At 37.6% G+C, this 15,533-nt stretch overlaps 1 protein-coding gene across 5 annotated transcripts in view; it reads right to left on the bottom strand.

The window, feature by feature from the left end:
* The window catches only part of PATJ (PATJ crumbs cell polarity complex component), a 149,221-nt gene extending 134,744 nt beyond the window's left edge, over window positions 1–14,477 (bottom strand). The window contains exons 1-7 of one of the 5 annotated variants that reach the window (XM_087889789.1): window positions 14,056–14,477; window positions 12,269–12,380; window positions 10,803–10,857; window positions 10,534–10,700; window positions 5,785–5,967; window positions 3,754–3,893; window positions 1,976–2,171 (exon numbers count right to left, since the gene is read on the bottom strand). In XM_087889789.1, the coding sequence (XP_087745915.1) occupies window positions 1,976–2,171; window positions 3,754–3,893; window positions 5,785–5,967; window positions 10,534–10,700; window positions 10,803–10,824 (708 nt within the window). In that variant the 5' untranslated portion in view covers window positions 10,825–10,857; window positions 12,269–12,380; window positions 14,056–14,477. Of the gene's footprint in view, window positions 1–1,975; window positions 2,172–3,753; window positions 3,894–5,784; window positions 5,968–10,533; window positions 10,701–10,802; window positions 10,858–12,268; window positions 12,381–13,214; window positions 13,816–13,998 lie in introns of those variants that run through there. The other 4 variants (XM_034415224.3, XM_034415222.3, XM_034415226.3 and 1 more) reach the window with 4 other exon arrangements.
* Between the last annotated feature and the right edge of the window lie 1,056 nt (window positions 14,478–15,533).

Raw genomic sequence — 15,533 nt, 5'->3', positions numbered from 1 at the left:
GTACCGGTGCCTGGAGGCTCAGGCCATGATGCAGTCCAACTGGAATAAGGCCCTCCGGCTCCTTGCCACCAGCGGCACTTCCCTCCAGCCTTCCCCCAAAGCCCCCCACCAGGAGGTTGAAGCAGATCCCAAGTCAGAATTTCTGCCCCCCTCCAACCTGCACAAAAAGACCCCAAAGGAGGAGACTCTCTGCAGCAACACAAACGTTCATTGCATGTATCTGGCCCAGGGGCCATAGTTTGAGGACCCCTGATTTAGTGCAATATTAAAAAATGCAAATAATTTTTCTGCGGACCACCAAAATTTTCTCATGGACCACCAGTTGGTGACCGCTGGCCTAAACCATCATGGTGGCTGGGAGAATTTCGCAACAATCCAATAACAAAACAATGCCTCCTGATGCATTGGACATTTGTGGCTTTTTGTTTTCCATGGGCTGGGAAAAAACTAAAAAGGGATTGTTCCCTATCTGTGTTTATGCATGAGAAAAGAACTTTACATTGAGTTCTGTGCATTTGAGGATCCTAGATCTTAAATCAAGAAAGATTATTTGGTCCAGTGTGATCTACTAGACAGGTAACTAAAGATTGGTCAGCTGATTGATATATTGAATATAGAAAACATTAACTTACTGGACTGAGTTAAAATTGAGTGGGTTTTTTAAAAAACCCATAGCATATATTTATTAGTGGGGGAACAGTGGATCAGGTAGGAAAAATTGTGATTAATATAGTGAGAAAACTGCAGGTCATTTTGGAATGGATTCTAAGCAGGATGAGCTATATAATCTTGACTAAGATACTTTTCTCTATTCTGCATCCATATTTCTACCAACGGCTAGCCAGATTCTTCTGTGAAACATTCTGGCAGGCATGACAAAACCCACTTGTGTCCTTGCTTGTCAAATGTCAAAGGAAAACTCAAACTGACAGGATTGACTAAGATGCTGGAATTGAATGTACCAAGTATCACTTTGTAGGAAAGTGGGAGGAAGTATTTCTCATTCCTTTTTTTCCCATTTTTCTCTTTTCCTGCTCATAAAATCACAGTGGTGTAGGCCAGCCCCCCCCAAACATTTTGGCACCAGGGACCTGTTCCATGGGGAGAAGTTTTTCTGTGGACCAGAGTGGGCAATGTTTCATGTGGTGTCTGCATTTTCTGTATAGATGCTTTATGGAAACAAAGTGGTTACATTTCATGCTTTTAACTTCAGAGAAATAATCACTATGATGAACCAGTAAGTTTAAGCAATTTAACATAATTATAAAAAAAAATAAAAGTACCTTCAGCTAAGATAGTTCCTTCATATCTATGCTTGTAACAAATAATCAATTCAACAATACAGATTTAATAATCTATCAATCAAGCTACCTGAGCCTGAAGACTGGTGAGTAATGGACACCAGTAATATATAACAAAATATTGTAAAGGACTAAAACCACAATTTTGTTTCATTACTATAATCAGTTGCTCCTATTTATGCTCCTACAAATGTAAAATTTAAAAATGCTGAAAACGAAACAAAAAATATAATATAGCAGAAAAAATATATAGCAGAAGCTATACTTCAATTCAGTAGATTAACAGATACTTGCATATTTACAAAAACGCTTATACCGTATAAAATAAGTAATTTAAGAGCTAAAAATGTGGTACCCTGCTATCTTAGATTACAAGACTGAAAATAGATAATTTTTCAATTATTTGTAGCACAGGGTTGAATTGTGGGGTCCTTGACACTCTCTGAGCTTGGTGATTTTCTGGCAACATTTCATTACCAAACTAGGTAATATCATCAGTGCTGCTTAAGTTATTCATGATGAGAATAATAAGGGAATTTCAAAAACTTCTAGAAATCTGACCTACTAACAAACTGCATGGAGTAAAATTATACAATCCAATTTGTCTAATGTTCAAGGATGTGATGAATATCCTTGCAAAATCATATTTTGATTCTTATAAAAAAAAATCTTACCGTTTCAGGTACATTAGCATCACTCGTAGCAGAGAAGTTCCTACTGCTGCTCTGGGTGGGGCCCCTGGCCACAACCAAATGTAAAGAGCCTGTGGACTGTTGGAGCAACAGGATTGCCTGTTGATGAGAAATGTTCAGGTCCAATGGTGTATGATTTACAGCCAATATCTGATCATTTTCCTTTAACCTTTGATCCCTTGGAAAAAACACAAGTGATAGTTACAGGATAAAATGGTTACAGGATAATACAACTAACACAACTCACATGAATATTAAACATTAGCAAGCAGATTCTTGCGTACAGGGGCAAAATGTGATATTGCATTAAGTCACCATTTATGTACTTATTTTTTGAGTACATACAATTGGCAGGTTTTGTAAAGCATGCTAAATTATAAAATTATAGAGTACAATGGTTGGGTTCGCATAACATACTAATTCAAAGCCATTCAACTAACCAGCCAAACAGCATTATTCTACAATATTATATCTGTATATGAAGCGAGTTACAGTGTTGGGTATGATCAATGTAAATTGCCACCAAATTCCCAAATCCAGACAAAGGCTTGATCAGCACACTACACTAAACAACGTTGTGATTTGGTTGTTTTAGTCTGGTCTTTAATTATAGCTATAGTATGATGTCATTCACTCTCTGCCAATGTTTCATAAATATGTCAAATAGACAACTGTGAATTGTGCTGTACCAATTGGAGGAGTATCAACTATAACATTCGGATTATCTACATTTATGACCAAGTTTATCTAAGTAGTATCAGGTTATCTAAGAAGTATCAGGTCATGAACTACTGTTAACGATGACATGTCTTTCTTTCAAAAATTAAATTCTGTGTTAATAAAGCACTCATTAACCATATAACTCAGTTCTATCTAGGAAGACTACAAACTCTATATCACCAACAATGATTATGCTTTCAAATGGCCTCTTGTCTATCATCAAGTCAGATTCATTCTAACTTTTCCACTGTGATTTGTTTTATTTCTTCATCATACCATGTTTTTCTTGGTTAAAAACCAAGAAGTATAATTGGAACTATTGAAGAAGAGAGGGCAAAAGAACAAAGACATGTCTCACCCTTCCAGCAGGAAATCAGAACTTCAGAACCATGACAAAATAACTCCCAGAAGATGTCAAGAAATAATTTAAGTTGCATCAGCCTCTTCAATGTATTCTTAACAGAGAACAATACTGTGTACTCATCACAACAGAACTACAGGTTGTCCTTGACTTAAACCATTTGTTTAGTGACCAAACGGCTGTGAAAAAAGTGACTTATGATCATTTTTCACATTCAGGACCATTGCAATCTTCCCATTTGGACCAAAATTTGGATGCTTGGCAACTGACTCATATTTATGATGGTTGTAGTGTCCTGAGGTCACGTGATCACCTTTTGCGACCTTCAGACAAAGTCAACCGGGGGGGGGAGGGAGCCAAATTTACTTAACAAGCGTGTTATCCACTTAACAACTGCACTGATTAACTGTGTCAAGAAAGGTCGTAAAATTGAGCACTTAACCGTTGTCTTGCTCAGCACTGGAAATTTTGGGTTCAATTTGGTCATAAGTGGAGAACTTCTTGTATTGAAATTATTTCCTAACTATACCACCATTATCCTATTTATCATTACAAAACTGACATGAGGTGCATTCTTCTAATCTGATCCAGTTATCATCTGGCCAGGGAAACTATAAAATTTATAAATTTTCAATAGGACATCACAGAGTATCTCAAGAAGTCTTGCTAAATTTCTTACCTGGCTGCTATGCTTCCTGGCTGTACTTCTTTCACAAAGATACCAACTTCTCCAAAGCTTTGATTTTTAAGAGCAATCACACTAAATCCAAGGCCCCTATTAAATGGTTTCTCTATATCTATATACTCAATTTGCCTGCCCTGTGAAGGAGAAAAGTAATGTTATAAATACAATATTTCCACAATTGCAAAATATCATTTTCTATTAAGAAAAGATGATTAAGATTTGCATTAGAAGGGCGGTATAGAAATAAAATTATTATTATTATTATTATTATTATTATTATTATTATTATTATTATTATTATTATTATTATTATTATTATTACAACGTGAGCGAAAAAATCTTCCAAACCTGCAGAATCTAAAAAGTATTTTCTTCATGGTCAAAACATCAATCATTTATTTATATTTATTTATATTTCATATACCTAAACCTAACGTCTCCCTCAAAGATGTTCTTTGGGATGTGTTCAATATAATATAACTGTTAAATAAAATGAAGTATATAAATTAACATTAGAAATTAAAAATTAGGGTTAAAAATTCAAAATTTTAGAATAATGAGAATTAAACACCAAAAGGAGAGGCCATTTAGCATCAAATTATTACATGCGGGCAAGACTCACAATGAACTAGTCAGCCCTATGGCTGCGAGATCCTCCCATAAAAGAGGCTGCAGAGCCAACATTTGACCAATTTACAGAAGGTCAAGAGATTGGGGGCTTTTTTCACCTCTTGGCACAAGATATTTGCCAAAATGAGGGCAACGGCAGGGAAGCCTCTCTTCCTAGACCAGCCTATTCCATTTGCTATAAAGCCATATTAAATGTGTGTGTGTGTGTGTGTGTGTGTGTGTGTATATAATTTTATACATATACACACATACACATACTATATATATCTATATACACACACACACACATGTACTATATATATACGTACACACACGCTATATATATATATGTGTTTATGTAAGTTTTCACAGGTATGTATGTGTGTATAGTTAATATTTTGGGTTTCTTCCCGTGTAATTGTGGATATATCCCTAAAAGGGTAGAAGCAACGTTTCGGCAGAATCCCATCTGCCATCATCAGGCTTATGTCAGCAGTCATTTTGCACTAACAAATATATATATATATATATACACACACACACACACACATACATACATAGTGTGTATATCACAAAATAATTCTCTTTTGGAGGTTTTCAAACACTTGAGGTAAATAATAAGGTGAATATTGAATATTGACATGTTCACTTACTCATTGATTCAATAATATTCCAGAAAGTTCTTTTTCAAACTGAACTTACACTTGTGTGTGTGTGTGTGTGTGTGTTAAGTGTTTTTCTGTCAAAGCACCTGATCTACCCCAATATGGGAGGGAGCATACTGCTTCCCTTTCGCCTTTCAGCTTCAATCCAGGAGCCCTCAAGCAGTCGCATTAATGACAAACCATTTTTATACCAAGTTTTTTTATATATATATATATATATATATACACACACACACATATACATATACACACACATACACATATACACATACATACATACATATACATACATATATACACACACACACCATTTCTCCTAAATAAATACAGCTAGTCTTCGCTTAGTGATGGTAATTTCCATTGCTAAGCAATGCAGCCATAAAGCATAACATTATGTGACTGCATCACTTATGCAATGGCAATCCTGTGAATCTCCATTGCCGTTGTTAAGCAAGGATCGTGGGTCACAAAGTGAGGAGTCCAAATTGCATTCATCTTGTTTTGAATTAGAGTTATTAATTGCCATAAAGTATAAGTAACTTTAATCAATATCAAAATACTATCTTTGGTAAGCAGCACCAAGCTTGGTGGTACTTTATGCCTGTGAGGGGTCTTAAGCTGTGTATATATACTAAGGAAGCAATGAGATTTGGTTTTTAAAAATTAATTCATGATTCAGAAACTGACTTTAGTAGTCATACAGTTTGGAATAAAAAGGAAACTTTTATATAATGCACTGCTGCATTTTTACCTTTGCCATCTTTTGGATTATCAAATTAAATTCATCCACTTCAAATCTGGAAATTAGCGGAGCCATTTGCTTATCATTCTGGATGTTCCCATTAACAACAGGATGTGGGTCAGCATCAAATACCAGCAACCCTCGCCTCGTAAAATCAAAATCCACTGAACGATCTGGAGGCATATACCTAAGCTGTGAAGAACAAGACAAGACGTTACCACAAATTCTAAATACTTAACAATTAATAGAAAATAATAGTATTAGTGGGCATATAGTACTGCTTAAATAAGATGGAAGTTCAATTTGAAAAACAACTTTCCTTTCTGGAATATTACGGAATCAATGGATAAGTGAACATGTCAACATTCAGCTTATTATTTACCTCAAATGTATGAAACCCTCAAGAGAGAATTATTTTGTAACTAAAAGCAAGATAGAAAAAAATAATTTTCCTGAATTGTTAATATAAATTGACCTTTATATTATTTTCTTTATATTATATTAAATAAATAAATATATTTATTTATATTATATATTATAATATTATATTCTTTATATTATATTATATTCTTGTTATTTCATGTTCTTTGTTTCCTCACATAAAAGAACTTTTAAACTCCAGAAAGAATAAACTTTTCAGGATTGTTGGGGTATTTTTATTTTTGGGAAATACATAATCCAGCCAATCCAATTGTGAAAAAGTAACAGATAATACAGGTAGTCCTTGATTTACGACAATAATTGAGCCTAACATTTTTGTTGCTAAACAAGACATTTGTTAATTACGGGAGCTGCATGGCGCTCCCACATAACACCACTCCTGCGCGAGCTGCACTGGCTCCCAGTGGTCTTCCGGGTGCGCTTCAAGGTGTTGGTTACCACCTTTAAAGCGCTCCACGGCACAGGACCTAGTTATCTTCGAGACCGCCTGCTGCTACCGACAACCTCCCATCGACCCATGCGCTCCCACAGAGAGGGCCTCCTCGGGGTGCCATCAGCCAAACAATGTAGGCTGGTGACCCCCAGGGGGAGGGCCTTCTCTGTGGGGGCACCTACCCTATGGAACCAGCTGCCCCCTGAGATAAGGAGAATCCAAGACCTCGGTGCCTTCCGCTGTGCCCTTAAAAGTTTCTTTTTTCATCAAGCCGGGCTGGCTTAACATATTTTTAAATTTTAGATTTTTAATTGGTTTGTCATTTTAAACTGGGGCCAAATTAATATATATTCTTTTAATTTTTCTTAATGTTTATATTGTATGTTTTTATCTGGCTGTACACCGCCCTGAGTCCCTTGGGAGAAGGTGCGGTATATAAATTTGAAATAAAATAAATAAAATAAAATAAATAAATAAATGAGTTTTGCCCTATTTTACAGAAGGTCGTAAAAAGTGATCATATTATCCCGGGACATTGCAACCATCATAAATATGAGTCAATTGCCAAGCGTCTGATTTTTGATCACATGACCATGGGGATGCTGCAAGTATCATAAGTGTGAAAAATGGTCATGTCACTTTTTTCAGTGACATAACTTTGAACAATCACCAAATGAACTGTTGTCAAGGACTACTTTTAATGAGATTGATCTGTATGTATTTTCTCAGAATGATATAATTGATCATAGTGATCTGCATCTTCATTTTCAAAGACAAAAAAAAATCACAACAATCCACAAAACTTCTTTTAATGTTCATGGACAAATCATTAGTGTCTCTTCATTCTGCTCCTGTCCTCACACCACACATTTTAGAACCAGGGGATTTTGGATTAGAAGCTAGGAGACCATAAATTCTAATCAGTGGTGAAATTCAAATTTTTTTACTACCGGTTCTGTGGGCGTGGCTTGGTGGGCATGGTGTGGCTTGGTGGGTGTGGCTTGATGGGCATGGCAGGGGAAGGATACTGCAAAATCCCCATTCCCAACCCACTCTGGGGACAGCCAGAGGTGGTATTAGCCGGTTCTCTGAACTACTCAAAATTTCTGCTACCGGTTCTCCGGAACCTGTCAGAACCTGCTGAATTTCACCCTGATTCTAATCCTGCCTTAAGCACAGAAACCACTTAGATCAGGGGTGAAATGTAAAATTTGTTACTACCGGTTCTGTGGGCGTGGCTTGGTGGGTGAAAATTTATCAACAAAACTGCATGGACTCATTTATATGGTCACTAAGAATCAAGATTAACTTGAAGATTTTTTAAAAAGTTAGAGCGAACAGAATATCTGAAACTGGATAGCATTTCTTTTCTATCAGAGACATTTCTGGCTCTGAGGCTTAGGCGCTTTGCTTTTGAAAACTGACAAGAAAATATGGCACTATAATGATTTATAGCTTTTTAAAGAAATGGTGTGCATCAGCAATTCATGAGGGACTAAACTGTAACCATATATGTTTTAATAACATGCTACTTCCTAAAGCTTTCTTACAAGGTTGGAATATAAGCCCATATAAATAAAAAGCATCCTGTAATTCTGAATCAAATAAAATACAGTTTAAACACATTTTGGCATAGGAGTTACCACAAAAGTCACAAAACCAGTCTCTGTTGTAGACTGTTGAGACAAGAATACAGTCTTTATGACCGCTATTAACTGAAGTGATGTAATGCTTTAGGGAATATCAGGTGAAGACTGGAGATGATCCAGATAAATATATCTTCAAAATTACAGTGGCAGCTGCTATACATAATACTGTAATATCTTATATGCAATAGAAGACTATTTACTTTGGCCCATTTCGGGGTGCAACTATTAGGGCAATAACAGAAATATAAGATTCTCACATGAAAGCTGAACTTGTTTTTATTCAAACTTAGAGGTAGAATCTGTCTCACAACTGCTATTAAAATGTCTATTGCACATTCAATGGTGATCAGGTTTCATATTTCCAATCGTTAATAGCACTAATTGCCAATGTGATGAAGGCTGTTACTCTTCTCCTGGCTGATTACCTTTCATAAACCTCTAAGAAGGTTGCAAAATTCTTATCCATAACTATAGCTGCTAAAAGCCACTTGGTTCCTCCTTTATGCTATTCACTGTTACCTGCTAATTGCTTTAGAATTTTCTTGCAATTTAAAATTTTTATTTTATACGGTAGTTATTGTATAACATGCTGATTTTTCATTATTTTTCATCTGGGACCATTTATATTTTTAAAAAAGTTCGATTTGCGGCTGTTTCTTGTCTTAAACCAAGCCTATTCCACAACAATGTTTATACCAATGTTATTGTGGAGACAAATCATGTAAATGCTCTGAGATCTTCATCAGAAAATCAGGATAAAAATATAATAAATAAACCTTGATCTAATTCTTAGTGCTGTATCTTTTAATAAAGTGTTCTTAATTATTTTTTAACTGTCAAAGTTGTTCAGTTCTGTCATGTATTTTCACACATAGGTAATCCTTGATTTATGACTACAATTGGGACTAAAATCTCGGTCACTAAGCAAAGCAGTTGTTAAGTGAGATAGTGTGACTACTTCACTCAATGACTGCAATCCCAGTTGTGATCATTAAGCAATCTCCCAGATTGTTAAATGGAACATGCATGGAAGGGAACTGCTCTGATGGACTGTCTCAAAGGAGTTTGGATATTCTGGATCTGAGTTCCATTTCTGCTCCCCTTGGTAGCTCCTTTTGGTAGGCCATCAGCCAGGCCCCAGTGATGAGAGGAAGTCCTCTCAGCAGACAGGTGCAGTTGCAACCTTCCTTGCTGGCCTCCCAACTGACTTTGGCACTAAAGATTGCAAATGTGATCCCATGATCATGAGGCACTTGGCAACCAGTTGTAAGTGGGAACAGGCTGCCAAGCATCCAGATCGTAATCACGAATATGAGGGGGACAGCTGAAAATGTAATATGGGCTAAAAAAAAACTTTCCAAGGCTGTCTTAACTTTTGCCATGTCAAATTTGTCACGACCGGTATATTTCTTCTAACAGGTCATAATTATGCTGGATGTGGAGTTTTAACAGACCAGAAAACAAAGCTGGAAGGGACTTTAGAGGTTTTCTAATCCAATTCCCTGCTCAAGCAGGAAACGCTATACCATTCCAGCCAAATGATGTCCAATCTCTTCTTAAAAACCTCTAGTGATGGAGCACCCACAACTGATTATTTGGTAGTTTGGATGAGTTAAAGCCTATACATTTCAAAGTTGCCAAGATTGAGAATGTCTAGATCAGAGGTCTTCAAACTTGGCAGCTTTGAGACTTGTGGACTTCAACTCCCAGAATTGGTGCAAAGCTGGCTGGAGAATTCTGGGAGTTGAAGTCCACAGGTCTCAAAGCTGCCAAGTTTGAAGACCTCTGGTCTAGATGAAGTGGCAGGTAGAGAAAGCAGAATGTTGCTGAACTTCAAGTATATTAGTTATCGCCCCTTTTTTTTTCTTCTTCCTCCATAAAACCATCATGTCTGATGAAAAGCTTTTGGAAACTCAGAATCCTGTCCACTATTTATATAACTTCAGCTATTTCAATCAAACTACTAAAGAATGAATTACAGGAGAGGGAAAAGATGCAGAATAGGAATAGGGCGGAGCAGAACAGACCAGAACAGAATTCTTAATTTGCGAAGTGAGATTGGACACACAAGGAATTTGTCCCTAGTGCAAAGCTCTCAGTGTACATACAAACAGCAAAGTGATAAGTCATCTTGGTGTGATCTTGATACTACCCACAAACATGACTACTACTTCAAAACTATCTTGCAAACATAACCAATCAGCATTCAACAAATCTTTCTCTTTTATTACTCACTTGTTCTTTCAGCTGCTTTATTGACTGCTGAAGAGTCAGCACGTGGTTGAATAAAGGATTCTTAAGAGTATTGTATAGAAAAGCCAGATTATCACTGTGTGAAGTGTCTCCTTTCTCATGAAGTTTCATTAGTAGACGCTCCAGAATCCTCAGGATCTGCTGCTTATCTGTTAGATCCCCCAAAACATCATAACAATTCATTAAAAAAACATACTTAAGATAATTGAAATGTTTCAACCATGTGATAAGCTTATTTCAAACACACTTACCTGCAATTGGATTTTCTGGCATCCTGGCTTATCTGCACTGTAGATTCAATATGGCCTAAATTTTAAAATGAAGATGCAGATTAAGCTTTGTTTTTCAACATATCTTACTCTGAAGAACATAAATGGCAAGTACACATTTACATATACATATGCCTATTTAGACTTATTGCCGCTTTAAAGGGTACAGAAAGAAGCGCATATTGTATTTCTTTCTGTACCCTTTCAATGTGGCAATAACTCTAAACAGATATAGATGTGTGTAAAAAGTATTACCGTGGGTTCAAAGAAGATTTCAATCTTAAACAAGCAATAAGATTATTTAAATACATCTAGTCCTCAATTTACATTTAGTGACCAAAGTTATAACAGCATTTAAAAAACAGTGACTTATGACCATTTTTCATAAACCACTTATGGCCATTGCAATATCCCCATGATCCTATGATCAAAATCTGGATACTTGGCAACTGGCATGTATTTATGATGGTTGCAGTGCCCTGGGGTCATTTGCTCACCTTTTGCAACTTTCTGACAATCAAAGTCAATGAGAAGCCAGATTCACTGAACATCTTTGTTACTAACTTAACAACTGTAGTGATTCACTTAACAACTGTGTCAAGAAAGGTGGTAAAATGGGGCAAAACCCACTTAAAACTGCCTTGCCTAGCAACCAAAATTTTGGGCTCAATTGTGTTCATAAATCATACCTGTACTGTCTTGTTACACACAGAGATGGAATCTAGACCAACACAAAAAGTTTTCCATCATGTTGCCAGCTATTACTTAAATTAATATTACTTTCATATACATACAATTGTAATATGTATAAACTGGGCACTGCTACCAATAGAATCAAGAATCATAGACAAATAGAATCATACCAAGATAATCATACCAAGATAAACAGAAGCCATGTTAACAAAATTTGTGTTTTATCCTTGGCTTCCCATGTTGAATGCAAAATTCTCTCTTCTACAGATAAATAAATCAGTTCAGAGTAATACTGGCCAATTTACATCGCACAGTATTCAGGAACATTTTCTGTTTATATTTATGTACAATGTTAGGCCACCATGTTATGTTTGCATAGCATGATGAGTGCAGGAACAAAATTGGGATTTGCATTCCATATTTTCCATCGCTCTCAGCTAAAAATAAAACCTCATATGTGAACTGACAATGGAATGGAATTGTTTAGAACTGTAATTTACAATCATTATCATTTTCCAATTAGGAAGTCCTTGCTCTGTTGTATAGTGAAAACATACCGATCTTATACACGCTTAAATATAAAGCTTGGTTAAGTCTGCCTTAAATCTCAGTTATCTCATGGATACATCCATGTATCTTCTTCCAGATGTTCTCTCAACTTGTCAGTCTAGTTTACAGTTCCAGTACTAACCCAGGCCCAACCCTCCTTATTTTTAGAGCATATGGAAGATCAGTTTTTTTAAAAAAAGTCTCACCAAATGGAAATCCTTAGGCTGCAACCGTGTACCAAGTAAGAATAAAATCCTACAGACTTCAAATAGGATTACTTTCAGATACACATGTAACATTGGCTGACATCGTTGAGCACTAAGGAATAAAATCAGTCACATATAAGTTAAATAAGTCACACTGTGTTTATTTAATGGTATTTGCAGATGATTATTAGTATGCCTATTCAGAAACTGTACTGAGTTTACTCCCTGGATAGGTATGTGTTTTATTACATCACAGTCTCAAGTTTCTTTATTTGGCCTTTTGTGTATTAATAGTTACATATACATGACAGGCCTTTTAAAACCTGACTGCACTTGGAAACTCACTGGGATTTCTCAAGCATAAAGTGATCCTGCAATTGCAAAAGATGCAAATTCACCAACAAGAGAAACTGAAAATTCTAGGATATTACGTATATCGATCATCGTCTCAGCTCTCTTCTGATTTGAAGCATCCTTACACAACAGATACCACAGTAAATACACCCTTGTCTTGGACAATAATATTGTACTTGTCCCAGTGTGTCCAGATTTAAGTAGAACATTGAAAGAATCCCCTCTTTTATTTTTTTTTAAAAAATAACACTGAAATTTTGCTTCATTTGTGAGTTTTAGACTGGGTGTTAAAAATGCACTCTGAAGCAAATCTATCTTAATATTGATTTCATAATGAAGTTACCTAGCATTAGTACTGTACTTAATTTCCAAAGTGAAAAAAAAAAAGCTATCCTAAAAAACATACTTTCCATTCCTCTTTTCTTCCATATGTTCTTTGCTATTCACTATTTGTTATATCTACACTTAGTGAACTAGGGTTACTCTTATAAAAGTAATCTTTTTGTGAGACACACACACAGAGAGAGAGAGAGAATTCTGGGAACTGAATTGCACAAGTCTGGGGTTCCCCCAACACATAGGAATATCAAACCTTGACGTTCTCCATCAATGATGGTGGGTTGTTTGGCCCAGAAACAGCCGATCGATTGAGGATCAATACAGAGATCCCCAAGGAAGGAGGCTCCCTTTTCTTATGTTCACTTTTGGGTTTATTCCCCGAATCCAGTTACCAGCAAGGAAAAAGCACCCAAGCCAGCAGAGATCCAAGCCCAGCCTCTAATCAAAGGTCAGCACTGTTGGATCGTTGGCACCTAAAAACTGCACAACCACAACACAGCCGCTGCTGTTGAACCTTTACCGACCAAGCTGAAAATATCCCGTCACGCCTGTACTTTGCACTTAGCTTTAGCGGGCTTTTAAGCTGTTCCCTCAGGCTTCAACCCGGGCGACTTTCAAAAATAAGCCACGATCAGGAGACGGGGGCAAAGTCACCCGGAGGAAATCCAGTAGGATTTCCAGCATCTATAGGGGCAATCGGGGTCGGATCTAGTCAGATAATAGCTCCAGACGCCTCAAAGAAAAACCCTACCGCCAGGAGGGAGGGACGCCCCACCATAAAGGCTCGGCAAACCCGCCCACCCGAAGCGCAACAAGTTCTCCCCAAGTCTTTTTTTTTTTTTCCCTTCTTCCCATTACGCTTCCAGCCTTCAGGAAGTGGGCGGCGGGCGCAACGCAAAAGCCCGACTGGCTGCATCTTCCAGCACTTGCCTGCCTGCCTGTCTGTTGGTTCTCCTCCCCCTGCCAGAGGGTCAACGGGGGCTCCCCGGAGGCGGGAAGGTGGCCGGGAGCGCGCCCGGATCGCCAGAAAAGCTTACCTGCTCGGCTGGGTGGGGGGCGAGACCTGTCGCTGGGCGATCCTGGCTTGTTCTTACCTGGGCGGAAGCGGGAGTTTGGTTTTTACCCGCACCTCTCCTTGCAACACAGGAAGCCGGCAGCGAGGGGGAGCCGCTGGGCGCTGAAGGAAATCAAGCCGGGCTCCGACGGGATTCGGGGTGGACGAGGGCGAGAAGCGGGGGATCGCTGAGGTCGCGGAGTGGAAGAGTCGTTCCCCCCCCCCCGGGGGTGCCGCTGGGTTTAGTTTTGGGGCAAGAAGGCTCGGATCCTTCCCTAAGAATACGGAGATTCAAGGGAAGCAAGGAGCGGGAAGGGGGAAATCGGAGACCCACGGGAGAAATTGGCCACCCTTGCAGGAATGGCTGGGTGGAGAACGTGGTTGGGTCGTGGGAACACGGTCCGTCGTGGACAATCAAAGGAAGGAGGCTCCGACTCCGTAGATTTTCGTTTAGGTGTAAATGGGGAAGAGGCTGATAAGCAAACTTTTGTGGGCTGAGGACTGTTGTTTGTGAAACCAGCCGCAAAATTCAAGCTAAAACCCAATGTTCAGACATCACAAGACGCCAGCTGTTTTGTTGCATAACTATACTTGCTTTTTAAAATCTATATTTAATAGAATTACATAGAAACAGGAAGGGATGTGTCTTTTTAAGAGAAGAAATGGCCTTTGGATGACCTTAAATAGCTGTGAGAAAATAGTTTTTTTCCTTTCCAAAAAGAACATCAATCCCGCCCTTTAATTTTTTTAAAGGAAGGCTGTATAGATAATAGGTAAATTGTTAGCTTCATGAAATGCCAATTGGGATTTTTTTCCTTTTCCCTATTAATTTTTTCTCTGTACGTACTTATATTGTACCCATTACATTGTACATACTTATATTGTACCCACTACATTGTACGTATTTATATTGTACCCAACTTAATAGCAATCACTTATGTGCAAATCCTACTTATGAAATTGCTACACCAGGTTTGTGAAAAGCTATTGTTATAGAACATTGTGGTTTTTTTGTGTTAAGGTTGATTTCCTGTCCAGAAACATGAAAGCAGCAAGGGACACTCCTATGTTACTGGTCAAAGATCAACTCTTAACCCGTATTATGCTTAAATTAATTTGATCTGGGACTGAGCATTATGTCAAAACATTTCTTTGGCGTCCAAGAGTTTCTGGATTCATTTAATTTCTAGATCCCTTCAGTGCTAGGATATCTGCCAAGAACTAAAGATCAACTGCAGAGGTTCTTCCCTAGGTGCCCCTCCAAATGAGATCCAGTATGTCAGTTTTAGGATAATATTAGCATCTCAGTTTGCAAATGACCATAGCAAAGCAATTAGTTTATGAATTTCTTGGTACTAAGTAAAACATTTGTTTTATTGGTAGAATCATGTATATATCACTTTATTGTGTTATTGGTTGACTATACTGTTTTAATGCTTTCAGAAATGTTATTACAGTAGTCCTTGACTTCCAACCACAATTGAGCCCCACATTTCTGTTGCTGAGGGAGACATTTGT

Source organism: Pantherophis guttatus, chromosome 3, assembly GCF_059756535.1.
Source record: "Pantherophis guttatus breed Tessera chromosome 3, ASM5975653v1, whole genome shotgun sequence".
NCBI classification, from domain to species: Eukaryota; Metazoa; Chordata; class Lepidosauria; order Squamata; family Colubridae; genus Pantherophis; species Pantherophis guttatus.
This window is presented reverse-complemented; position numbering and strand designations above follow the sequence as displayed.